The sequence below is a fragment of the Falco peregrinus genome, chromosome 4 (genome assembly GCF_023634155.1).
Source record: "Falco peregrinus isolate bFalPer1 chromosome 4, bFalPer1.pri, whole genome shotgun sequence".
In the NCBI taxonomy this organism is placed as follows: Eukaryota; Metazoa; Chordata; class Aves; order Falconiformes; family Falconidae; genus Falco; species Falco peregrinus.
The window spans coordinates 59,354,658-59,382,305 of NC_073724.1; the positions used below are offsets into that span (position 1 = coordinate 59,354,658).

At 45.3% G+C, this 27,648-nt stretch overlaps 1 protein-coding gene across 2 annotated transcripts in view; it reads left to right on the top strand.

Moving 5' to 3' along the window:
• Positions 1–2,453: 2,453 nt before the first annotated feature.
• Positions 2,454–27,648, top strand: part of IRS2 (insulin receptor substrate 2) — a 31,723-nt gene continuing 6,528 nt past the window's right edge. Inside the window, exons 1-2 of one of the 2 annotated variants that reach the window (XM_055802744.1) lie at positions 2,454–6,356; positions 7,703–11,535. In XM_055802744.1, the coding sequence (XP_055658719.1) occupies positions 2,846–6,356; positions 7,703–7,728 (3,537 nt within the window). In that variant the 5' untranslated portion in view covers positions 2,454–2,845 and the 3' untranslated portion in view covers positions 7,729–11,535. Of the gene's footprint in view, positions 6,357–7,702; positions 11,536–27,648 lie in introns of those variants that run through there. The other variant, XM_055802745.1, reaches the window with a different exon arrangement.

Here is a 27,648-nt window from a genome sequence, read left to right on the forward strand (position 1 = left end):
AAATTGTTCAGATAACAAAATCCCCTTAGGTCTTCGGTAGCGTGAGTACAGCAGATAGTCTGGCCCATCACAGTCATAGGCAGAAAATCAACTATTCCTGAGTTTTCCTATGAAACTTCCCTCACTGAGATCAGTTATGCAATCATTACATATAATCTAAATTTACAATTACCAGATCTATGCATTTTTCCAGATACAGAAATCAAGGAATGTTACCAGGAGAGTAAGGACTGTAAGCATCGTTTTCTGTGGGGAGCCGCACAGGTACAGAAAGGTCACCGGTACCTTGCCCAAGGTTACGAACTGAAGCAGTCGCATGTCGCGGGAGCGCATTTCTTGCTTCTTCGGAGAGGTCGGTGCCTCAGATCTCCAATTACTTCTCTCTCTCTGCCCCCCCTTAACAAAAAAACACAATGAACAAACCCAGGTAACCAGTACTACTTTGTATGTAAACGTTCATATTTCCCTACAAGAGGAAGGGAGAGGTCTTTCTTCAAAAGCTGCGTTATTGCAGCGTACCGGTATTTACAGTGAAGTGGTCTTTTCCAATCACACACACACACCGGGTTACAGCTGTTGATTTCTAAATGGGTTATTATGACCCAAACCGCGGAGAATTCCTGGCAGGAGGGCGCGGAGCAGGGCCGTGCGGCGGCAGCGGTACGTGCGGGCTGCGGGCTCCCGCCGCCTCCGCCGGCAACGTGGGGAGCGCCCGCCCCCGCCCCCGGCCCCGCACGGCGGCAGCTTGGAGGCACCGCATCACTTTCGTCTTTTTTTCCCTTTTTTTTTTTTTTTTTTTTGGGGGGGGGGGGTTGGGCGTGGGTAGGTGGTGGTGGTAGGTGGGGTTTTTTTCTCGGTTTTACGCGCAAACCCGCTGCTTCAGCTTCATCGCAGGCGCACAAACGAAAGCGCGTCCCGACGGCGTTCGGGAGAGAGACTGGGAAGCAGGGATGGATGTCAGTGTGACCCCAGCCTCACTTTTCCTCCCGGGCATGTGCAAAAGCAGGCTTCACCCGCCGCTCGGGGCCGCGACGAGGAGCAGGCTGAGCCATGCGCTCCCGGCACAGCCTTTTCTCTTCATCCCCCGACTTTTGTTATCACCGCCCGCCCCGCCGCGGGCTGCGCGCTGCCTGAGGAGCTGCGGCTGCCCTCCCCGGCAGGCGGTAGCCGGGCATCCCCTGCCGGGCCCCCTGCGCCCCCCCTTCCTTCCCCCGCTCCCGCCTCACACAGGCAAATGGGGACTGTCGGCTCCGCCGCCCACCCCGGCCGGGGCCCCTTCCCCGCCGTCCCCCCCCCCGGCCCGGAGTCGCGCCCCCTCCCCGCCGCCATTCACCTCCCTCCGGCGGCAGGGGGAGGCGGGCGGGCGCCTATCCATCCCCGGGCGCGGCGGCCACGCTCACTAACGTGCGGGTCCCCGGTAAACAAGCGAGGGAGGGCCCCGCGGGGCCCCGCACGCCCCGTACAGGAGCGCGGGTGGCGGCGGGGGCAGCAGGCAGCCTTGCGGGGGGGGGGGCACCGCGGCCACGCTCCTCTCCCCGCCGCTCGCTCGTTCCTTTATTGCCGCGTGGCGAGCGAGCCCCGCCGGGGCCGGCTTCGCCCGGGGGGGCGCGGGCGCTGCCCCTACTCGCCGCTAACGCCAAACGCCCGGATCAATTAATTTATTTAACTAAAACCGGGTAACAGTGCGCCTCTCCGCCCGCCCTGGGTGGCATTTCCTCGCCGCACGCAAATAGCCGCTGCGGGGGCCGGGAGCAGCCGGGCACGGGGGGAGCGGCGGTTCCCGCGTGTTTCGGGGCTGGGGGGGCGCGATGGGGGCGCGTGAGGCGGGGGGAGCGTGGGGGCGGCCGTGCGCGTGGGCGCGGGCTGACACACCAGGTGGAGGAGTGCGCGTGCGGTGCGAGGGGGGGGGGAGCCGCCGTGCGTGCGTGTGCGAGAAGGGCTGACGCACACACGCGTGTGTGTGGGTGTGCGGGGGGGGAGCCTGGCGCACACGCACGCCCGGAAGCTCCGCTCCGGGGGCGGAGGGCCCCACGCCAGGCGGGTCGGCAGCACCTGATGGCCGCGGCCAGCGACGCCGATGTCCACCCGTGTCCCGCCCGCCGGGCTGCCATGGACGGCGGGGGCCGGCACAGGGGCTCAGCCGGGTGCACCGGCTCGCCCCGCCGTTCCCGCGGCCTGGCGCGCTCCGGGCTGTGTGCGCGGAAGGCGGGGAGGGGGGGGCGGGTCCCGCTGTGCCTGAGGGGGGCCGGAGGCTGTGGGCGGGAACACGCCCGCCGCGGAGGGGACGGAAAGGGGTGGGGGACGAGGCTCCCGCCACCCAATGGCGTGACGCTGCCTCGCGTTCAAGGGCCTGCCCCACCGTTCCATTGGCGGTCGGTGCCGTCTTTCGCGCGGCGCGGCGGCCAATGCGGGGCGGTGCCGGCGGCGGCCGAGCCCCGCCCTGTCTCGGTGTGTGAGCGTCTCGGTAAGGCGGCGGTCACGTGTTGTTTTGCTCTTTAGTTGGGGCACTCGGTGCGCGATGTGTTACTTACGGCGAAACTCCCGCCGGCGCCGGCAGCAGCAGCGGCAGCAGCAGCGGCCGGAGAGCGGCAGCGGCGCCGCCGGTAGCCGAGCCGGGGAGGACGCCGGGCGGCCGCCGGCAGCACCCGCTGCCTAGAGGCGACGGCGGAGGACCCCGCCGCGGCTTCGGGCTGCCGCGCTCTTCCCGCGGAGGAATAACTTTATTTTACTCGCTTCACTCCCCGCCCCCCGTTCCCGTTTTCCCGCGGCGCTCGGCCCCCCGGGTCCCGCTCGGCAGCGGCAGCAGCGAGAGGAGCGGGGCGGCTCTCCTGCCGCGGGGTCGGGGATGGCGAGCCCCGCCGTGCTGGGGCTGCTGCCCCCCCTGAGCTCCCCGCCCGGCCCCAACCTGAACAACAACAACAACAACAACCAGGGCGTGAGGAAGTGCGGGTACCTGCGCAAGCAGAAGCACGGCCACAAGCGCTTCTTCGTGCTGCGTGGCCCGAGCGGCGGGGAGGAGGCGGGGGGCGCCCGGCTGGAGTACTACGAGAGCGAGAAGAAATGGAGGAACAAGTCCGGGGCGCCCAAGCGGGTGATCGCCCTGGACTCCTGCCTCAACATCAACAAGCGGGCGGACGCCAAGCACAAGTACCTCATCGCCCTCTACACCAAGGACGAGTACTTCGCCGTGGCGGCCGAGAACGAGCAGGAGCAGGAGGGCTGGTACCGGGCGCTCACCGACCTGCTCAACGAGGGCAAGGCTGCCTGCCAGGGGTCCCCCCACCGCCACCTCGCCTCCCCCTTCTCCGCCTCCTGCGGCGCGGCCGCCGCCTCCCTGGCCGCCGCCGGCGAGGACCTCAACTACGGGCTGATCACCCCGGCCGCCGCTGCCTACCGGGAGGTCTGGCAGGTGACGCTGAAGCCCAAGGGCTTGGGGCAGAGCAAAAACCTCACCGGCGTCCACCGGCTGTGCCTCTCGGCCCGCACCATCGGGTTCGTGCGCCTCAACTGCGAGCTGCCCACGGTCACGCTGCAGCTGATGAACATCCGCCGCTGCGGCCACTCCGACAGCTTCTTCTTCATCGAGGTGGGGCGCTCGGCGGCCACCGGCCCCGGCGAGCTCTGGATGCAGGCGGACGACTCGGTGGTGGCCCAGAACATCCACGAGACCATCCTGGAGGCCATGAAGGCGCTGAAGGAGCTGTCCGAGTTCCGGCCCCGCAGCAAGAGCCAGTCCTCCTCCTCCTCCTCCTCCGGAGGGGCCGCCGGGCCCGGCGGCAGCGGCGCCTCTGCCACCCACCCCATCACTGTGCCCGGTCGCCGGCACCACCATCTGGTCAACCTGCCTCCCAGCCAGACCGGTCTCCTCCGCCGCTCCCGCACCGACAGCCTCGCCGCCGGCACCGGCACCAAGTGCACGCCGTGCCGGGTGCGGACGGCCAGCGAGGGCGACGGCTGCCGGGTGGGCTCGGTGGCCGGCAGCCCCATGAGCCCGGGCCCCGTGCGGACCCCCCTCAGCCGCTCGCACACGCTTAGCAGCGGCGGCGGCGGGGGCCGGCAGGCGGGGAAGCTGCTGCCGGTGCTGGCCGGCGGCGGCCTGCAGAGCAGCCGCTCCATGTCCATGCCCGCCTCCCACTCGCCCCCCTCCGCCACCAGCCCCATTAGCCTCTCGTCCAGCAGCGGCCTCGGCTCCGAGCCTGCCCACCCGCATCACCCGCAGCGCCCGTCTAGCGGCAGCGCCTCCGTCTCCGGCTCCCCCAGCGACGCCGGCTTCATGTCCTTCGACGAGTACGGCTCCAGCCCGGGCGGCGACCTGCGGCCCTTCTCTTCCTCCTCCACTGCCAGCAACCGCAGCAACACCCCCGAGTCGGTGGCCGAGACCCCCCCGGTGCGGGACCCCGGGGGCGGCACCGACCTTTACGGCTATATGGCGATGGAGCGGCCCCCGAGCGGCCGCCTCTGCTACCGGCCGTGCCCCGACGCCGCGGCCGAGCGGGGCCATCGGAAGCGGACCTACTCGCTGACCACCCCGTGCCGGCAGAGGCCCGCCCCGCCGCAGGTCTCCTCCGCCTCCCTCGACGAGTACACGCTGATGCGCGCCACCTTCGCCGGCAGCGCCGGCCGCCTCTTCCCCTCCTGCCAGGCCGGGGCTTCCCCCAAAGTCACCTACACCCCCTACCCCGAGGACTACGGGGACATCGAGATCGGCTCCCACCGTAGCTCCGGCAGCAGCAGCACCAACCTGGGGCCGCCGGCAGGGGGGGGAGGCGGAGGAGGAGGGGGAGATGACGGCTACATGCCCATGACCCCTGGCGTGGCCGCAGCCTTAGGGCAGGGAAGCCGGGGAAGCGACGACTATATGCCCATGAGCCCCACCAGCGTATCGGCCCCCAAGCAGATCCTGCAGCCCCGGGCGGGGGTGGGTGGCGGGTCCCCCGGGAACGGGAGCAGCTACAAGAACAGCTCGCCCGGGGAGAGCTCCCCTGACGACAGCGGGTACATGCGGATGTGGTGTGGCTCCAAGCTGTCCGTGGAGAGCTCGGATGGGAGGCTGAGTAATGGCGACTATATCAATATGTCCCCTCGGGACCCCCAGCACGGGCCCCAGGCTCCCTCCCTCACCCCCCCGGACTTCTTTTTTGCTCCTTCAGGGCACGGTTCCAGCGAGCCCCCCAAGCCTGGCTGCTACTCGTACAGCTCCTTACCCCGTTCCTACAAGAGCCAGGGCCTGGCAAAGGACAGCGACCAGTACGTCTTCATGAACTCCCCGGGGAGGACGATCCCAGAGGAGGTGGCGTGTGGAGCGGGCCAGTCGCCTGCGGGCTCCTTTGCCCCCTCCAGCCACACGGTGCCTTCCCCCCTGCGGCACAGCCGGACCGAGAGCTTCCTGAGCCAGCGGTGCCAGCGGGTGGCCCGGCCCAGCCGCCTCTCTTTGGAGACCTTGCGGACGATGCTACCCTGCATGAACGAGCACCCTCTGCTGCCCGAGCCCAAGAGCCCCGGTGAATACATCAACATTGACTTTGGGGATGCTGCTGTCTATTCTCCCCCCTCGCTGCCCGCTGACAGCCCAGCCTCCTCCCTGGGCTCGGGCACTGGGCAGAGGCGCTCCCCTCTCTCTGACTACATGAACATTGACTTTGGGTCACAGTCGCCCTCCCAGTCGGGCACGGTCTCGGTGGGCTCCCTGGAAGCGCTTTCTCCAGGCTCTTCCTCCAGCACCAGCCAGCCCGATGGGCGCTACCTGAAGGCAGCTGTGGGGGTGGCTTGTTCGTCCAGCCCATCCGACGGTGGGGATTACACAGAGATGACCTTTGGCATGGCCACTACCCCACCGCAACCCATCGTTCAGAAGTCAGAAAGTGCCCGGGTCACCAGCCCCACGGCTGGGGTGAAGAGGCTCACCCTCTCTGGGGTTGAGGCTTTCATTCTCTCCAGCCCTCCCCCAGACCCCAACCGGGGGGCCAAGGTCATCCGGGCAGATCCCCAGGGGCGCAGGAGGCACAGCTCGGAAACTTTCTCCTCCACCACCACTGTGACCCCAGTGTCCCCCTCCTTCGCACACAACCCCAAACGGCACAACTCGGCCTCGGTGGAGAACGTGTCCCTCAGGAAAAACGAAGGCCTGGAGGAGGAGCAGGGTAGCAGCCCCATGTGCCGGGAGACCTCGGCCGGCTTCCAGAACGGCCTCAACTACATCGCCATTGACGTCGTGGACGGGACCCTGGCAAGCTGTGACAAAGCCAGGTCGAAAGCCAGGCATGTCCTGAACGGGGGAATCAACAGATTGGAGATGAGCGCCTATGCCAGCATAGACTTTCTGTCTCACAACCTGAAAGAAGCGAGTGCTGTGAAAGGTGAGTAGCTACGTCTGACAGTGCCTGCCATGCGTGTTTGTGCTTGGTGTTTGTTGCTCACCGCGGGGTTGTGTTTTGTCAGGTAGAGCACTATCCCTCCTTGCTTTCTTAAAAATCTCTTTTACCCCCAATGTGTCCTGTAATAAACAGTCCTGGAGGAACTCGCTGGCTCTTTGTATAAGAAAAAGTTTAATTTTGGGGTATTTCTTCATATTTTAATTCAACTGTGCTATTATTATGAGCGTGTACTTTCGGGTCGTGTCTCCCCACCCCCACCCCCCCCAGAAGCTAATGTTTACACGGTTACTATGTTTGGGCTGTACTTCAGAGTTTTCTGATGTAAGATTTTGGAAAATGTGACCAGAATAGTTTGTGTTAATGCGGCTTCTAAATACTATTTAAAAATGTAAAATGACTGAGTTAACTCAGGATTGTTAGACTGGGGACATCAGGTTACAAAAAAATTCTTGGCTCTCTAGCTGGGAAGGTCAATCATATCAAAATGAGAAAGATAAATTTAATATCTTGGTTTTGAAATATCTTCTCTCTTGCAAAAGTTTAACAGTAAATCGCGCTGAGCATGGAATGTGAATTTAAAAAGAAAATAATAATTCTTTCCAGAAGTCACTGTATGCACGCGCTATTGCATGTTGTATCGCACATTTCACTTAAAGGCCCACCCTATGGTGGCGTGTAACTGTGTCCCAGCTGGCGGCTCAGTCCCAGCATGAATGACCAGTTGGTTGGCTGGCTTTTACACGGATTGCAAACGCTGGGTGTTCAAAGGCAAAAGCAAACTGAAGAAATCTGAAACTTGGGGTGAGAGAGAATTCAGGTTTCAATTATGTAGCTGTTCCTTTCTTGAGGTGCTAGTTATGCTGTTTGAAAGAAGAAAAAAAAGAAACAAAGAAATACACACACATTTACACAACATCCCAAAATAGCAACCCGCCTCCTCATAGGGAGTGAGAATTTTTACACAACTGGGGGCTGGTTGGGGAGCACACAGAACAGCCGGTCTGTCAGGGATTAAAAGTCAATGATGAGACACCGTAGGGATTTTCTTTGCTCTTGAATATATGCAAGATGTGGTACTTTAAACCCGTATGCATATATGGCTGTGCTATCTACGTTTATGGGTGTAGCTAGGTGAAACAACATACCACCTAATAGTAGTTGCTTGGAGGGGAGTAGGTACTGCTCCTGTATTCACAGTGCTGATAGAGGTCACCAATAATAGGCAAACAGCGACAGTTTGCAAGAGCCACTTGCAGGGTTGGGTTTTTTTTTCTGTTTTCTTAGTAGTTAGTTGATTTTGAAGAAGAAAATATTTTCTCTTTTGATAGGAAGTACAGGAAGATGGAAAAGATGAGAGATCCACCGTTTGCAGAGCAAGCTTTGAACCTAATTAAGACGAGAGGATTGTTGAATGAAATGTCAGAGTTTGAAAGCATGAACTCTTATTCTAAGCGACTGGAAGGGTTGAGGGCAGAGTGTTACTTGTTTGTTGCTTCTAGTTTTACTGGGGTCGTTTTCAGGATCCCTGTGGCTTGACTTAGAGCGGTGGGGATGCTGCAGCTCCCCCTGTCCTTGTCCACCCTTGGGATTGTTTTCCCGGCCACCAAGAAATCGTCACGCCCTTTGCTTTGCAATCTGATTTTTCACAGAAACGAGTTTTTCTTGAGCCACCTACAGCCCCAACCGCAAAGCAAGCCCCATGTTGGGAAAGAGCTATTTCCACAACGTTCCCCAAACTGCTGACCCTAAAGCAGGGTGGGGGTGGAGGTGGCGGGAAGCGGGCACCAGTTACCGGGAAAACCTGGAGTGGATGGCAGCCTGGTCACCATCCAGGCGAAAAGCAGGATAAATGGGGAACCCACTGTTGCCCTTCCCATCCAGTAAACAAAAGGCTAATGCAATAAACATAACCCTGTTAATTTGGTACACAGTGTACAGAGGAGGGGGGGGGTGTTGGTTCTGCCATATATTTGTCAAAAGGGTGGTTATAGGCTTGGCTTATTTTAATATTTAATCTGCATGCGTGTTTATTTTTCCTCTTTTCCGTAAGCTTGTAAATGCAGACCGCAGCGAGAAGTGGTGCGGGGAAGCCAGTTGAGGTTTACTCTCTCTGTAGGAGGCAAGGCTGTCTTCACCACCCTGCTTCCCTGAGAAGCGTGCACGCCTGCTGGGCTCGGGGATTAATGTAGCCAGTATCAGCAGGCCAAGGCGGTAAGGAAAAACCTTACACAAGCATCAGCAGGCAGCAGCACGCAGGGTTAGGTACCAAAAACCAGGGCTTCGGGTTAATTGCAGGCAAGCTGGGGAAGTCATAGCACAAAGAAGGAGAAATCTTATCACAAAGGACTTCATCAGCGTAAGTTGAATCAAGTCATTAGCTTTTGCAAATTTCCTAGTTTTCCTTCTGGTTTTCGTTGGGATTTTACACTGAAGTTTGTTTAAAAAAGATCACCAAGTATTGTGCCAGTGTATGTGAATTTCAAACACTGTAATTTGGGAGACTACTAAGAATTTAGTGTTTTCCAGAGAAATACATGCAATTTAAGGAAACTGTATTTTGAGCATAGGCAAGATTATTTTAACACAGAATTCAGGTAGAGTTGAGAGAATCTAATTTTCTAAAAATTAATGGTTTGCACAAAAGATAGCTTATATATAATCAGCATTGTTTACTTAGTAGTTTGCACTTTTTTCAAATTTTGTTTTTAACTATATTAGCAAAGTTAAGAAGCTGTACTTCTTCAAAAACCAAGAGAGGTTTCTAACAATTTTAAAACAGTGGATAATCCACATATATTTAGTGTTTAGAACAGGAGAATCTCAGAGATACAGGGTATACAAAGAAGCTCCTTGTAATTACCTTCCCAGTAAATTAATAATTTGGTTTGTGTAAAATACATGTTAAAAACCAGTTTGAATTCTCCCTGAATGTCTGTAGCAGTAGATGTGTTTTCTTGTGGATAAGTGTTTTAAGGGAAATTATTTGTATATTTTAAAGGTGGCTGGTTTTCACATGTAGCTTGTCTCTCTGCTATCAGTAACTTGCCTCTGCTGTAGGGAGTGCTGTGCTTTTGGAAATCTCTGTTCATGTTATCCTGTTGTGGCAAGAGAAGTCAGTGCATCCACAGCTGCTGTCAAAACAGAAAAATTAAAAAGGTTGCTTGAAATTATTGGCTCATTTAGTTTTACTGTGTTCTGAAAGTGTGCAAATATTTAAGAATTGGAGAAACACTTGCCTTCATCTGATGTGTAAATAAAATACTGTTGCTGGTTGGTTGAAACTTGTTACTTGCTGACAATTAGCCTTTGTTCTTAAATTATGACCTTTTTTTTTTTTTTTTGCTTAAAAACATATGAACTGTGTATGGTTTTCATTATTTATAGAGACATTTACATTCATTTTTCTCATATAGTGTAATTTATTTATTCCAGTATATTTATGACAGTTTACATCCAATAATGATGTGACTTTTTATGGTGGATCTTAGCTCCATTGAAATCAAATGGGAGTTTTGTTTCTATTTTGGTGGGGTTAATATGTGTAATCGTGAAAATCTTAAGTAAAATTCCCGTTAAATTTAGTGGGTGTATAATAGGGAATTTTGCTTAATTGAAAACACCAAGCTTCGGTGGCTTATCTTTTAATTTGTTTTCTTTTCCGTTAACAAAATGCTTTGTAACTTGTACATGTTTCTAGTAGTTGGTCTAGTTTTCTGAAACTGAACAAATACTGTGTGTAATAGTGCAAAAAAACCCCTGAGGGTTGTTCTCCTCCTATGTTAGTTTCCTTTGTCTTGATTTATTTAAAGAAGTAATCATCTGTAATGCATCAACTTAAGATCATAACAAGGTGATTTTTGATAATAATGACCCCCCTGCCTTGTCAATTAGCTCTTACTTTTGTGAGGGTTTTATGATTGCACCTAAACAATAAAAAGCCTATCTTGAGAAATCTCTTCCTGTGTCTTTCTAATGGCATTTGAGATTATTGAAGACATAACCCTTGCTTCCTTTTTCCTTGGGATTGCTTTGCACAGTGAATTATATTACTAATTTTTTTCTCCTCTGATATGCTAACTGCCATTAAGTTTTGGCTCTTAGAGCAGCATGAGAATGTTTGTCTCTAACAAAACTTGTATTCATTTTAAAATGACTTGTTAAAAGTATTAAAAGAACTATATGCTGTGTTAGAAATCTATACATCTTTTTAAATTTTTTTTTAATAAATCAGTTGTAGTTTTTTATTGCAAGTTCTGCGGGAACATCAAAATTAACAGCAGAAATAACTACATTTAATACCTTACGTAGTTTTATTTTTAAAATCTCTTATGATTAGAATTAAAAATCTGAGGTTTTATTTTAAAACCTCTAGAAATTCATTTCTTGTCTTCCAGACTGCATTTTACAGCCGGCCAAACCAAAATGGTTAGGTCTGAACCCAGCAGTGCCACTTGTGAAACACAAAATGTAAACTGAAGTTATCTGAGATTAAATGAAGCCTTTGATATTTTAAATTATGTTTATTATACGGATGTCAGCTTTTTACAAGCAGATAGAATATTAAAATGCATAACATCTATTAGACTTTTATTTTGCTTTTTATACTTTATGTTTAGCTATACTGCTCTTAGAAAAAATGTCATGGTTACTTTGAGTCATTTAAGATAAATTGTTATAGACCAAGTTGAATGGTGGATTTGTTCTAAAATGAACCAGTACAGTCATTGCTCAAGGCAGAGGAAATGCTTAGGTTGATGATTGCTTCTGATTACATGATTTCTTTCAAGATAGCTACAGAGACTAACATTTGCTTCTAAGTAAAATGGATAAAGGAATGTGTGAACAGAAAGAGTATTAGGACATGTTTTATACGGTGGTTTGTTTGTTTTTAATAAGGAGAAAGTAACATAGGTTTCTTTACGGTTGATTTACTATTATTTTGAATAGCATTAATTACACTGGAATGTTGAAGTGGTTTAAAGGTTGAAACGCAGCAAGCATCCAAGGAAAAATTAAGCTAGAGTTCGTGTGTGTAATCTAACTTTCCTTCCTATCAGGCAGTTAAATGACAACATAGGTACATCCAGGTGTTTTTTGTTTATATCAGATTTTCTCTAAAGCACTATTTATGTTAATGTTTCTTTCTAAAGTAATAAACACATAAAGAAATGCCTATATCTGGGGTCTTTTCTTTTTCCCAATTTGTTGAGGTATAGTATGCTTTTATACTGGTTGTCTGTATGTTTTCTCTTTGTGCCTAGGTGTGTTGTGTATTAGTTGTGATACACTTCAGCAGAGTTTGTGGAAGTTTTAATGTTATGTCGGTGCAGTGTGTGTAATGGCAATTTGAAGTGAGTATATTGACTGATGTGATAAATTGGGGTGTGTAGTTATGAGGGTTTCACAACACTGTTTTTTGTTGTAGTTTCTTACAGTGTTTACTTAGAAGTGGTCTGTGTATACACAGAGATCAGGAGCACCCGTTGAGTTTTTAGAAGATGGTATGGTGACCCCAAAGTTCATACACGATTTGTTTGTGTGTCTGTTGTCTGGCATGTGGTTGTTTTTAAAGTTTTTGTGCGTATGTATGCAGAATGTCAAGAGTGACAGCCTTGAAAAGCCAAGTTCTGCTCAGGGGTCCCCTTGCTGCTGGTTGTTGAAAAGGCTGGTTTTCCTCCTTCAGCCTTTCCAAAGGCTTTCTTGTTTTGTTTTTTACGCTTGTGTTTGTCTGAACTGCCTTTAGCTGTCCAGCATGTGGGCATCTTGGGTTAGTCAGATTGCCAGGCGCTCACAAGAACCAGCCGCAGTAAACAGAGCCAGCAAGGGTGACTGCTCCCATGTCTTTTAAATGCAAGTTACAAAGTAGCCCAACTTCTCCCCTGCACCTCTGTCAGCTGTAGAAGAAACCAGGAATACTGGTTTACATTGTATTTGCAGTTTCCACACTTATATAGGTAGGACGAATCCCTTTGTTGCAGGGTTGTAGGTGTTTGTATTTAAAGCAAGCTTTTAAGGTTTACGTATTATAAGCCTGATCCAAACCACAGAAAAATCACTGTAAAGATTACATCTTTACAGAACCTCACCTAAAAAATACACTTAATGGAGCGTTAAAGCGTTAGCATTTGAGGCGCACTTAAAGACAGCAGTAGTGTGTAAACTCCTGTGTGTTGCCAGTTAGACAGTAATGAGTAACTTTCCTGAACAAGTATGATTGCAGCGACTAGTCTGGTAAGTGTGTGCACATTTGCATGGAGTTGTGCTATTGCTTGGTAGCTGAGGTGAAAAATGGGCCACTAAACTAGCACTGTTGAGAAATCCCTTTGGAAATGGATTTAAAAGACCAAAGACTATACTCAGAGTTCTGTTACTATCCAGGGATTTTTTACTCTCAATTTTTAATTTTTTTTTTCAAAACAGATGTTCTGAAATTTTTAATGAATTGATGGTGGCCCAAAATTGTGTATAGATGTATCAAAAATAGTGATTGAAAAAATCTAGTTCCTGCGCACAGTGAAGGGCAATATGCTCTGGAAAGACGTATGTTACAAGTTAACAGCAGGGAAATACTTTCCAAAATAAACATCTTTGATACTAGGGTATTTTTTTGTTTGTTTTCAAATCAAGGCTTGCCTGTCCAGTTAAATAAAAGTTATTTTAGAGGTTGTTTTTTATCTCAGTAAATCAACCACAGAAATAGTTAAGTGGGGGGAAAAAAAAAAACCCAAGACCCAAACCTAAGCCCCCACCTCTGTTGGTAACATCTACATTGCAGAAGAGTAATGCAATAGCTTGATTCCATAGATTAGGAATGATTCAGTGTTTTGTTTACATGATTTGTCAATCCCTTCAGCATCCTAGAGGAGAACACTTCCTTCCTGGCAGATGGCAGCCCCAGGGCCATGCACCTGCCATTACAAGCAGTACGCACTAGTAATCTACCCCAGCATCGCTGTTGACAAGAGGCTAATGATTGGAGAATGTCTGCCTGACAGCCTAAACAAAATAGGAACATATTTGTCCTTCATCGAGGGTCTGAGGGATCTTAAGAAGGACAGTCAGGACGGTATACTGAAGAATTACAATGGAATTTAATTTAGACCTCTTTGGTAGTATCTGCAGTGTGAGCCACTTTTGGGATAGTGATGCTGCAGGAAGCAGACGATGTCTGAAAGAAGGGATTTTCTGTTTCTCTGGCGGAGCGGTAGCTGACTTTGTATTAATTGCTCTGTGTGGATGGGAGGAAGGCTTGCGTGATTTAGCTGGCCATGCCACAGTCCTCTGCAGCAGAGTCTGCCCTCGCTGGAAGCAGGGGGAGAGGTGTGCCTGCACAGGGTTCTGTCTTGTACTGGTAAATGTGGCCAAAGCAGCGTCGAGAGTCGGAATGTCTCTTTAGTTGTTTGAGTGGTGTGTTTGGTGCTCACATCATCTTCATGTTTCCATTTCAATAGTTTGATTTGTAATAGCGTATGTTTTTATTATGTTATTAGACCAGGATCTCTTATTTCATCTTTTGTTCATTTCTCTTATGCATTTATGTGTGTTTGCTTTTCTTCTTTGAAATGAGTGTGGGTGACGTTTCTAAGGGACGCTACCCAAGGCGAGGGTATCTTTGAAGTAGGCCAGGATGTTCTTTGCTAAATTTAAAAACTACCCAAATATTACCCAGAGTTTGTAGAGTATTAAGCAGGATTACATGACGCACGGATTAGACATTGTTGAGCAGCTTGTTTTTGTTTGAAGGGGTCAGAAATGGAGGCACCAGGGCTTTAGTGTGATGCCAAAATAGCAAACTTGCTGATACCAGTAACAGCAGAAGTTTCTTAGAAACCGTAAGGCATGGTGGAGAATTTTCCAAGCTTTTCCAAGTGATGCTTTAGTAAAATCTGTTCGATACATGCCATGATGATGAGTGTACGGTATGAAACTCATTGTTCCATTGGGTCTCAATTTCCATATCTGTTTCACAGATACTTTAAAGCAGACTAAGAACAAGTGCTGTAAGTGCAGCTTGAGGGAGAGGATTTTGCTTCTCTTCAGTCAAAGACAAATCAATAAATCATTCCAGTAACGGTGGGAAAATCATGTCAATGAAATAAGATCTAAGCAGTTTTAGGTTTGCCTCATGTTGTGTCCTAGGCAGTATATTATTTAAAAACAGTATTTAAGACAGTCCTAATGTCCAGTTTAACCCCTTATTAAATTGGATAGCATTGTCAAAGTAATGTATGGAATGAGAATTTGGAAGATTTTGTTTTTTCTTTGGATCTAGGCTTTTGCTCACCAGAAGTCACAAGATGATTGAACAAGACATCTGACAGCCTTTTTGGGGGAGAGTTAGGTTTAACTCTTATGTAGGAGACAGTAATGTTTAACAGTTGCTCAAGACAAGAAAACAAGAATGATGCTGGCTTAGTCTGCCTTCACTGATGGAGATAATTCAGGCTATAGAAAGTTATTTGCAATAACTGGTAATGTTGTATTTTAGCATTATTTAAAAGAGATAAGACTAGGATTGACAAATGGATGCAAACCTCATCAGTTTTGTAGTTAATGCAGAACCCTTCTACATCACCAAGTTGACTGCTTCAACTACAGTGGTCTCTCCAGTGCTTGAATTATTGAGAAGTCATGGTATGAATTTCCTCTGTAGTCTTTTTACCACGTTCTCTGATACTGATTTTTTTTTTTTTTTTTTTTTTTCAAAAACTCAGTGAGTGTTTTTAGTTTACTTTAAAAGGCAGACGAATGTCAGGTGATGTATATAACCAAAATTTTCACCGATTCCCCCACAAGAAGTCTTTTTTTGTGTAAATGAGATTTGGATCAGGAAGGTGGAGGTAAAATTTTTCTGTAAGGCAGTTGCACTCTTTTGTGTTGTAACATCATTTGATTTTGTGATGTAAACATTTGGTAAAGTTATAGGAGGGTGGACTTCCACCTTTTACAGGATAGGAGGGTGGACTTCCAGTTTTTACAGGTTTCAGTCCTGAGTAATTATTTCTGCCAAAAGTAATGAAATATAACTATAATATTGACTCTTTAACACAACAAAAAGTTATGCTTTTGTTGTAACAATCTTGTACAGAAACTATTGATAAAGATTTGTGATGTTGATTAAAGTTGTTTGTGAACTACAAAAATTCACTTCATAGTGAAATTATTTACAACTGATTACTTGTGATCTAGTATAAAACTTTGATTATATATCTTTGGATTTGGAATCGAACTTGTATAACGTAATGCAAGGGTACATAATCCCCTCGGTGGTGAAGTTACAGAATTAGTGCTCATGGCTTTAACAGTAGTTAGAGAAGTGGTTATGTGGAGGAGAGTTGGAAATAAACACACACACGCACATGATCCTGAGGCACAGAATAGTTGAGAGAATTGGTCATAAACTTAAAATGGTTAGTACTTACAATGTTATAATCCCAATAGTTTAGCAGTTACTCTCACAAATACCAGCAAGAGTTTCTAATGTGCACCAAGGAGTGCTAGGATAATATAGCTTTCTCTTGGACGTCTATGGAAAGGTAACTTATTACACTGTTCTGTTTTAATCTTTAAATGTCAAATAGAAATCTTGTCAAGATAACCTTTTTAACTTTAACCATAGCTGGTGTATTTTAAAATAAATAGCAGATTGTGTGGTTCTAAATAAATAAATGGGTAGTACTGAGTTTTTGAATGTTAGCCAATAGGATGATTTCCAGATACAAATGCACCAGTGTAATTTCAGCACTGTAAGTTTAGATTTCTAGTCCAGGCCCTCTCTTATTTATTTTTTTTTTTCCTGTTAGTATGAATGTTCAAGTGACAGTAATCTAAAAGCTTTGTAAGATACGGTAACATGAGATTTCGTCCATTTGTTATTTTAAAAAAAAAAGTCTGAACTTCATAGTAGTGAAATAGGTGGACATTTTTATTATTGATTTTTAGTAGAACTATAATTCAGCCCTCAGGAAATAAATTGATGGACTTTCATTTTAATAAAAGTACACTTGACTGTGCTAGGAAGTTGAAACAATAGACTTGGATCTTGCAGCTTGAGTGAGCACAGTCAAGCTGGTGTGCCTGAACACGGAGGGAGCTGGTCTGTGCTGGGAATGAGCTGTGTAGGATGTTTGGATACCATGCTGCTGTTTGACAGAGTCGTTGCAAGAGGTCATTTGTAGTGTTCTGCCAGTCTGAAATTATTCCCTCAGTCCTGAGTCTGCCTCATAGGTCACAAACATGGCAAGCTTTAACTTGCCATACTGGCCATGTGGATGCTGTGTTGTCATTAAGAGAAAATACTGTGGCATTTTGTATTCTTCTCACTCCTCAGTAGATCTTTTCCATTTTCTTTGTATTCATAGATTGGCTGTTGTCACTTTTACAGTGTGATAACATTTCAACCATACTATTTTAAAAACCATATTGAGAGTTATTTTTGGTCGTGTAGACTCAGGCTTGTATTCTCCTTATTTTTACTTTGCCAAAGAGTATAATTGTATTGATTTTTACTAGTGATTTCCATGTCGTTATAGTTCAGCTTGCTCTGTTTCCTTAATTAAGCATAGAAGAAGAAGAACGCTGAAGTTTTAAACAAACTAACAAAAAAAAGAGGTGCTGGTACTTGAGAGCATGTACCTGAGGAATAGCGAGCTCTTTTGAGAACTGATGCGTAGGAGTTAACTTTAGACTCTCCACCGCAAGCGGATTGAAGCATATACATCTTGTCCTTAGTCAGGTATCTGAACTCTGAAGGTATTCTTAGCATTTCCTATTAGTTTGCTTTAGATCCCAGCCCCTTTATCTGATTTTCCACTTGTCGTCTTGAGGCTTTTTCCCATATATTTTGTAAAGGGCCACCTGAACAGCCAACTCTTCTTCTTTCCACTATGGCGGCAAAATTCTGTTAAGTTCTGCTGAAGATGGCAAAACAGTAGACAAATAAGTCTTTTACTTGAACTGTATGTTAAACTTCTCTGCAATCTTTTTTATCATGTAAACCCATTTTTTATTGGGCTGTGAAGTGTCTCTATGTTACTCATTAGTTGGGCTGTGTTTTTGTGTGTGTGTACCTGCAAATGATCTTCATTTTGCTTCTGTAGTTAAAGAAATGTTTCACATTTTGGTATGTCTGAGAATGCCGTAACTCATTATTTGCATCAGATACAAACAAAGCAAATTTTTATCTGGAAGAAGGGAATAAAGTGTATTTGATACATAAAAGCCTGTGGTCTCATTGGTTAAAAAGAGCACCATGCTAAAAATAATTATATTGGGTAATTGTCATTTAATCTGGGAGCAGGAAACACTCATCCAAATTCTGTGATTTACTTTTGGAAAACCACTGGAAATAAGTGGTACCCATATTGGTACAGGATATAGCATAGTGAGGCTATGGCTCTAACTGTTGGAATGAAGAGCATTGCCATCTGTGTCTCCAGTCTGAAATTCTGTTTCTTCATTGGATCAGATGCTACTGCAGGGTTGTTTTTTTTTTTCTTAGTATGTGTCTTTGTGTACATGGTGGCACCTTTCTTAAAATTCTCTGCTGCTGCTGTAGTAACTTTTAATTTGACAGAGGTTTTCAAGATTTTTCATAGCAGTGATGAGAGATTAATAGGGAGGCTTGGAACCATTTCTCTTCTTTCTCATGGATTGTCTGAAGTCCCTTTTTGGGCCATTGGTGACCACAGAATATCTTTCTGGAACAGTAATAATTAATTACTTCAATTAATTTTTTCAATGTACTTTAAAAATAGCTACTGGAAATAAGGACCTCTGATACAGTATAAAGTAGTCCATGGACTACAATTTGGAAAGCTGTGATGTGGAGGAACCAGTCATTTACAGCCTGTTCAGAGTTTTTACATGTGTTTGATGGAAATGGTGAAGTGATTTTGCTCAAGTGTTATTCCTGCTGTATAGGAAAGTGTATCTGTGGTCTCTTGTCTCAAACAGAAATTGAATCTGGTTGTTGTCTTTTTTTTTAACTTAAGAGATTTTTTTTAACAACAGTTGGAGATGCTGAGGCATCAAAGTGGAAGGTGCTCAAAATTGTTGTGCCCTTTGTTAGGCCCCCAGCTTGGTTGGTTGGCTTTTCCTCCTTGTAAACAGGCGTCTTATAATTGCTGCAGAAAAGTTTCAGTAGGATTGTTTAGCAGACAGGATGGGATTATTTGCAAGCTGAGGAAGGATATTCCAGAGAAGGCCACTTATCCATGTTTTTCCTAACAGGTTTTTTGGAATTTGCCTGTGCTGGGCTCCTGTTTTAGTCTGATGACAAAAGCATAATTAAAAGGCAGAAATATTTTCATTTAAACCACGGGATGACCACAGGACTTCAGAATCATAGGGAACTTAATGCAGGTGTTCTGAGTTCCGCTTAATGCCTTCTGTGTTGCAGATTCCAGCTCAAGTGTTCCCAGTATGTCCCAAGGGTCCATATTCCTGTTTTAGATTTCCACATATATGGTGGGTTTTTTCATCTAGTCAGTGTTCATGCACTTTACATAGAAGTGAGAGGTTTGGCGCAGTCTGTAGACACCTCATTCGCACCTGAGTAGGAGCCTACCAAAACAGTCCTTGTAAAATAAGGTTCTGGCTTCCTTAAGTAGTCACTGGAAGGTTACAGGTACCTTGTAAGTATTGAAGAGGCTGATCAAGGCCAGACTTAGGAGATCAGCACAAACCTGTCTTCCCTGACTATAGAAGGAGCCTATATGCTTGGTGTAAATGGAACATCTACCTTCCAGAGGTCTGAGGCTTGTGAGATCAAAATTGCTGTGTGGTGTCTATTTTAAGCAGAAGGACTTGAAATGAGGCTGATATTTGTATGTGGATCAGCTGGCGTAGCTAAGTATTCCTGCCTGACCTGGGCTGTGCTCTAGTTAGTTGATGATGTATTGTACTTGTTCGGTAAATGTGAAATTAAAAGGGATTTGTGTTTTCTTTAGCTATGCAGCTGCTGCACTGTTGGCTGAACACTTTTCAATGTATTTCCTGGTCAATCACAGTACGTGAAATATGCAGTGGTATCAGGGCCTTAGCATCTGGAAGCAAACTTGGGCTCTAAAGGCACAGACATCTTGGGGGAAATACTTTTGCAAAGTATTTCTTCATGTGCGTTGTCTGTGATCTTTCCTTTTCTTCACAGAGCATCCTTCTAGAACAGCTTTTTAGCTTTACAAAGTCTCACTCACTGCGTGGTATCCTGCAGGAAATTATAGTTCCTTAATATGATGTCCCGAAGTGTTCATCACACCTATTTGACATGTCCTAAGCAGCTTTAAAGAGCTGGGATGCTGGCAGTAGGAGAAGATACATGCAGGTCTTTATGTACTGGAAAGCCTCCCTGAAGTCTAGGGGAATTCTTTGCTGAACATTGTGGGACTAGAGCCAAACTCTTAAGTATCCCATCTTAAGTGACAAAGATGGGGTTTAATCTGTTTTATAGAAACAGTCCCAGCAATATAATACAATTTCAAAACTATGACAGTGTCATTTATATAGTCGTGTGGTCAGATATATTGCTATAAGTAAAAAGTATTTTTCAAAAATGTTATATGAGGTACCAGTGAGCCTCTTCAAGAAAATTAAGTGTCGTTGGTTGCTTATAAAAATGTTTACTGGCCAAAAAAACAGGGGAGCCATAAAACAAAAAAAAAGACACCTGTGTGAAAGCACTTGGGAGGAGATAAAAATGGAACTGGTGAAACAGTAGAGTACAGCTCTGTTTGTGTAAATATTTACTGAGAGCCCTTGTAATTTCAGGAAAAATGTGCATCTTGCTCTGGAGTTAGCAATAGTGTATTTAAATGATACTAATTTTTTTGGTTTTTTTTTTTAAACTGAAGTTTTGAGAAAGTGAAAAAATGAGCACATTGAAAAAGTTCTGTGAAAACACACTGTGGTCTGACAGCGTAGTATTTCTCATGTTTTAACAAAGACTTTGGGGGGTAACATTTTGTACTGTAGGTCTTGGCTGAAAAACAGTGAAATAAGCGCTGTTTTCTGAGATGAGATTTACTGCGTGTCTCAGGTACTCTTGTTCCTTAGGGTAGGTAAAATTTGGCATTTTGCATTCACCTTCTTTAGCTGCCTTTTTAAAAAGTGGAGCTTTAGCATCTGTTTGGTCTTGCAGAGCTATTGAAGGTGGACTTCACTTTATTTCTGCAGTAAGCTATTAGATGTGGAGGATTCAAGACACATCCAGTGGAGTTGGGAACGATCTCATTCATTCAGTACAATCTGTGTTTCTTGCTTGAGAAAGAAAGTAAAATATGAATAAAACAGAGATGGTAATTACTGTATATGCTTTCTGCTATCACAAGTTATTTTATGATCAGCTTTGAGTTTTGAAACTGGTGTCTCGGAAGATAAATTTTAACCACCAAAATTACTTTTCTAAACAGTCTACTAAGCCTTTTGCCTCTGCTTCCCAACAGAGCACTAGTTAGCCTCCAGGAGTGATATGCAGATGCTATTTATGATGCCCATGTGACAAAAACACATCCTCTCCTTTCATGTCCTAACAGAATACTAGCTTCTGTATGCAATACAGTCCACATCAGCTTCAGAAAGAAAAGCTAATTCATCTCAAGATGAAATTCAGAGAAGGAAATTACAGGTGCCTCTGTTGGTTTTAAAAATGCAACATTAAAATGGTTTTTATTTTGTTTTTCTAGCACTTCTCAGAAATGCATTTGATGCAAGGGAGAATACGATCCCATCTGTAAATAAGAAATATACAAATTTTTTGAGACTTAGTTTTGCTTTGATTACTAGGGTGGGTGTTGGTTTGTTTATTGAAGGAATAGTAGGAACTGTCTGCTGGGGGATTGTGTTAGAGAAAGAGTGGCTGTTTTCAAGGGGACTTACTGGATTGCTGCGGACTGGTAATTACTAAGGCTCAAGCAGACGAAGGTGTTGAAATCAACAGGGACAGGGCACCTTGCTAGATTTGTGAATCTGGCATTCAGACAGCATCCAATGTGCCTAGCTTAGCTGTGGGTTGCAAGCCTACAGTCCCAAGGAAGTTGATGAGGGTTCAGCTCGTGGTCGTTAACAAGCTGCCTAGGAGTACTTAACACATTATCTGGAGAGATTATCATAGCCCCATTGTGCACCTGAGAAAAGGGTAAGAGGTTTTGATCATTCTCTGTGGAGGTACTGTAAAGCATTTGCTTAAACTCAACTCTTTCGGTTCTGGGCAGGATCTGTCTCCCAAATCCCATGTCTGAATTGTGGGACCAGGACATTTTCCAGGCCCTGGGTTCACGGCATGGACTCCTCAGTCAACTTCTGACTGCATGGGAAGTGACAGAAAAAGGTTTAGATTTGCATCACCTTCCAACCCCCATCCTGTCCCCTGATACTCATCTAGGGGGGAAACCCAGCCTCAGGCAGGGAGGGAGCCCCTGAGCCCTGCAGTGGGTTCCCTGGTGGCTTCCCATAATAATCTTGCTTACAGCTCAGGACTTCAGGGCTGTTGGTCTAGCCTACTTGCCTCGTTTCAGGTGTAGCCATCATCACTTCTGGTTATCTTAAATTGTGACTGTCTCCTCTCTTCCTAAATCTATTTCTAAGACTGAATTAATGTATTTTCATTTTGTGTTACATAAATTACATTTAACAGATGCCCCAGGGGTAAGGAGTATAGCTGAATACAGCAAGACGCACAGATGATTATGAAATACCAGCTGTAATACTGTAATGAGCAGAAATAAATCTGTAAATGTTTTTGACCAGCGATAAGCTAAACTTGTAATTCAGAGTCAAGCCAGAAATAATGTTCCTGCGGAAATATTTTTTTTTAAGGCTTAAAAAAGAAAGTTACTCACAAAGAATAGGTAGTTTCTCATCTTTGTGTTGTGTAGTATGTCTGGGACAGCATACTGAACCTGGGACTGCTGGTGGCTGGGTATCCCAAGCAGAGTCAGTACCAAGGTGTGTCACAAATGAAGCGAAGGAAGGTGCTCAGCGGTGATGCAATGAGGAACAGCTTGCTCTGCTTGGAGGAAAACATGCTGGTTAGAGCTTGAGCAGCAGCTGGGAGCTGTGTCCCTAACATGTGATGAATTAGTAAGGCTGTGCTTTGGTGCCGGCTCCCACTCACCATGAAAGTTTTGTCAGTGGTCTGGTAGTATGAGGAAATTTGCTTTCTCACAAGGTGGTGGTGTAATGGCTTTGTCTCATAAATTCAGTCTTCCAAATTCTTTTTGCAAGCTTGTTTCCAAGCACTTTTCTGGAGTGGTTGGGTTTTTTTAGTTCTTTTATGTGTTGCTAACAGGAACAATACATTTGATAAGTCATAATCACAATTCTATTCAGTTAATTTTCTGTGGTTAGTAGAAAAGTATATTGTGCCTATATGCATGTGCAGTGCCTGGAACTATAGACTCCATTAACAGAGGTTTCTAACAACAGCAATATAACCCCCCAAAAGTTTACAGAACAAAAAGCAGCCTTTAAAATAAGGAGACTCTGGCTTTATTCACATAATATTTTTTTTTCTCCATACATTTGTATATAGAAGCTTGAATTCCTGTTTAAATAGAATGAATAAAGCAAAAATGTTGAGGGCTTAACCTGTTTTGTGGTGCTGTAGTAACAACTCCGAACTCGAAGACATAATTTTAAAAGATCAGGGGTAATAATATATGCAACAGTAGCTGAAGTGAAATATGTAGTTGTTTAATGACTCAGTAATGACACTTCAAAAGATACAAAATTGAGAAAGTAAACTTGTTACATTTTCTAAGCAATATTGCCTAAAATACATCAGGTCATTCTTCTTTCAATGTAAGAAAGGGGTCCAGACCTGGTCTCATGAAAAAATACTCTTTAAATCTGGATGAAGCAAACCTAAAAACCAAAAAATGGGTGGGTGGGTGGGGTGGAAATCTTTGTGTAAACCTACTGAGAAAGTTTTGGTTAAAATGAAAATCAATTGTAGGAGCTATCTTTGTCAAATATTGGGACCTATTAGGAAATTATGTAAAAAGAATAATGTCTTGTCCTAAAGAGCAGACATTAAGTAAATGGCCAAAATAAAGTAGTTACCTATGTTGAGAAACACTGTACATCTGTGGATACTTTTCTCTTTTCTCACACAGAATTTGTTTTCCTTCCCTCTACCATAGTCCACATACACGGTGCAGCTGATTTCCCATCAAAGTGTTAGAACACTTTGCAGGTTAACGTATAGCATAGTCTTTCTTCTCCCAGGAATTCTGCAGAAAATGTTGGCCAGCTGTATGGGGCTTTTCTTCTCAGTTTTGCAGGGTTGTATAGAAATGCTTGGGCACCGTTTTTTTGAGCCTTTCCATTGTGCTCTCAGGTTGTAGATGGGAAACATCCGTATGGGGGAACTGCAGTTCCTGTTGCTGCCTGTCTCGATGTATAAAGGAAGGACAACTTGTGATGATATATGGACTCATGGGAAGTAAGACTTCAGCTTTAATGGAGGCATGAAACTAACCTGTGGCAAGTTCAGAACAAGCAGAAGGAAATAATCTTCTTGCAGTTCAGGTGTAAACTGCAGGCTATAGGGTACTAAAGGTTTCCATGAAGGAAAGTGAAATGCAGGAGGTCCTTGATAGGTAAATCATTAGAAGCTAGATGAGAATTTGGGACAGTATTTCCACATGCTTGTCTTGGTTTTTATAGTCTTGCTTAAGCAGCTGCTTTTGGCCCAGTGTCAGAGAAAGAGGATCAGAGGATTCTTCAGCCTGCTTCAGTGCTGCTGTTCTGTGCTGTTTTTCTCATTTCACTAAATGATTTTGTGGAGGTTAGGGGGTGGTGATGTCTTTTCATCATGGAACGTGAAGTCTGCAACCTCTTGCCTAGCTTCATCTTTCCCTCACTCCTCCTGCTGACTGATTCACACTGATAACACTGAGAACACAAAAGGTTTCTAGAAAGGCATCGATAGAGATTGAAAAGCATCCTTTAAAATCTTTGTCTATCCTACTACAAGATGCTCAGAGTTTTAAGTGAGGGTGTGACAAGAGAAAGCAGTAGTGACAAGATTGCCCTCCTGTGCATGCTGGGTTGTTCCTCTTAGCTCTTCCCTGCTTTCTTCTCTGCCCTCACTCCCCATGGATTTCTTCTGTGAGAAGAAACATCTCTGTGGACATACCTCCTAACTTGAAAGTCCAAAAGCTGCAGCAGCCAGCCTAATGAGCATGTTGCCATTCAGTGCATTTAGATGTCAGGTTAGATGCATTAATTAATGTATGTAATGCCAGGGGTGTGTCAGTCTCCTTGGTAAGCAGTTTGAAAGTCAGTTTACAAAACCTGTGAAAGTTGAGGAAGGCCTTGTGTTTTCAAACATGCTGCGCTCTGGAAGATTAATGTATCCCTGTAGGATGGAGGAATGCTCCAGTCTCCATGAAGGCTTTGTAAATATGAAACTTCTTTTGATATTAGCTGCCTAAACTATCCAGCGATGAAGGCAGGGATCAGTCTTTCAAAGAGTGCCTGGATGAAGTGTTTCTGTTCCCCTGCCACAATATTTATGTGGCTAGAGCACTCACCCAGGACTGACCAGTGTCCGGTACCTTTCTGACTGAAGAAAAAAAATCTCAGTCCTGCCTCCACCTTCCCATCCCGAGCACATCTCAGCCACATATTCTTTGGCAGAGGGCTCTTTAATTTCTTTACTGAAGCTTTTTTCATGGAATAATTAGATATTCACTGTAATGGAAAGGGAGAGTGAACATGACTTCCACAACTTACATGAGCCCTTATCCCTGTTCCCATGAATATTTAAACTTTTAATATGAATAATTCTTCAGTTTAATCACTGGAAAAGATTGCTTTTTCTCCCAAGTGAGAGAGAGAAAAAGTGTGCTTTTAAGCTTTTTGAAAGCACTCTTAACACTGTGTGTTCAGGCATGTGGATGGAGGCAAGTAGTGGCTGAGAATAAGCTGTTGGACCATATCAATTGGCCATTGATATGTAGAAGGGCAGTCAGGTTCTTGCTTGTGGATCTAACCAGAAGTCTAATTATATTTTAGATCCCCCCTACCCCTGCTGCCATTCCCTGCCTGAAATGGGTCCACTCGGCTTGAGAATATCAAGCTCTACTTAAAAGAGCTCTTCTTGTCAGACCTTGTTGCCCTCGTTAATGGCTACTGATACATGTTAGAAGAGGGACAAACAGGCCTTTGACATTCCAGCTGAGCAAACTTCCCAGCAATTGTAAAGGTGTGTAAAAGGATATGGTCTCTGCTCCTAAAATGAATACCAAGTCATATACGTCACAGACCTGGAGATCTTTCATAACTCTTATTCATCTGATCCTAATATGAAATAGGGGAGGAGAATTGTTGCTTCAAAGTGCCAGTTTCTTCTCCTTGTCTATAAGGAGCTAGAGTGACTAGCACCTTCTAGGCTGAATAGGTTAGAGATGTGGAGGTATACATTGGGAATGGCAGAGGCTGGCTGAGTATTGCCTGGTGTATGCTGTCAGGGCAGACGTGCTAATTCAGTTGTTTTTGTTGTGTCTCCGAAGATGGGGTTGGTAGGTAGTTTGGTGTATTAGTCACTAATTCCTTCCTCCCTCGCTCTTCAGCACTTGTAAGGTGAGCATGTTGTTTTGCAAAAATTCTCTCTCTTAAGAAACTTCCAGCCTCGTTTTGTATGCAAAGTGGTGTCGCTGGACTTTGTGCATTGCTGTCTGGGTCTGTACCTGGGAAGAGCTGTGTGCTCGTGTTGGTGTGGTGGAAGGAGCTGTGAAAATCAAGCCAACCACCTGAGACCATGTTTGCAGTGTTGGGTTTTGAATCTGCACTGATAAAGGAATGGCGTGATGGTTGTAAGGTGGGGGGCAATTCCAGTTGCATGCAAATGGTCATCAGCTGAGAGCATGACTTCTTGTTCCGTGATGGTTAAATCCTGTGCATGTGAACTGTTGAGTGGCTCTTTGGATGGCTGCCATGGACTAATCTTTTCAGTGGCAAATTTTCTATAGTTTCCACATCTGCTTCTGTATGTGTGTTTCTGTCCCTCTTACAAATTCCCAGTGGAAGGCCAAAAGGACTAAACATTTTTTTCCTAGCTTTTTTTTTTTTTTTGCTTGGAGAAAGCAGCTTGATTTTGTTTAATTTCATGTAATATTTTTAAATGATTTTATACGCAAACTGGAAGGGAGAGGATAATTGAACACATTTCAGATAGTACTATGCTGAGATTTTTTTACTGATCTTATTTTATCCCCAATCATGGGATTAAATCACATCTATACAAACTTGTTTAATAGTACACAGTGGCCGTAGCTCTGAAATTAAGAGATACAATAGCAACTATATTAAATTAATCCTGGAAAAATGAGCATGTCTAGTTTCTTAATTTTAAATTTGAAGTGCTTATTTTTACTATAATTGATATGGCAAATGTATTGCTGGACCAGCGCTTCAGCTATAAATTCATTATAATGACATTCGTAAGTTTAATCCTTTATTTTCCACATGATTATGTTTTAAATTTAGTTATTCATACTACAAAAAGTATAAGAACCTTAACAAAATGATACGAAACACAAATTATATCAAATTCTGAAACCACCTAAGCATAACCCTCATCATCATCTGTACTTCTACTGTAGACTCATGTGCTCTAAACTCTAGTGTAAGATTGCAGGTAAAATAAGTGTTAGTCATGTAAATATATGGTGTCAAATACAGATTACTTTGATTTTTAGTACATTTGGATAAAAGTTGACACTCATAAGTTGTGGGGCCATGCCAGCAGATGAACATTTTAGCCTTTTGTGCATATGCCAGGCGAAAAAAATAAGTACTTGCAGGTGCTGACATGCATCATCTTTTTCCAGATAATCTAGTGCTGTGTTTCCCACTTTAGAAGATAGTATCTTTCCCCATGATTATCTTAACACAATTCAAGATGTTATGATTTTTAACTATTTGACACAAGAGTTAAAAGTACTATAAAGCTCCTTGTAATACAAATAACTGGCTGCAAAATCCCTACTTTAAAGAAATTCAGTGATTTTTATATTATTTTTTTTTGTAATTACCGGTCATGAAGAATTTATGTTGACCCAATGCTTGCTTTTCTAAATTCATACAACAACAGAGACATATCTAAATAACATCATGTACTGTTTCTTAGTGGAATAACATACCAAAAGAGCGTAGTTACTTGGGGCAGCATGTCTCCAATTATGATCAACCATGGTTTGTTTAAAAAAAAAATAACAACGTGTTTTTTTCATTTCATGGTTTGACTTGTTTTTCCTCTGAAATGTGGAAA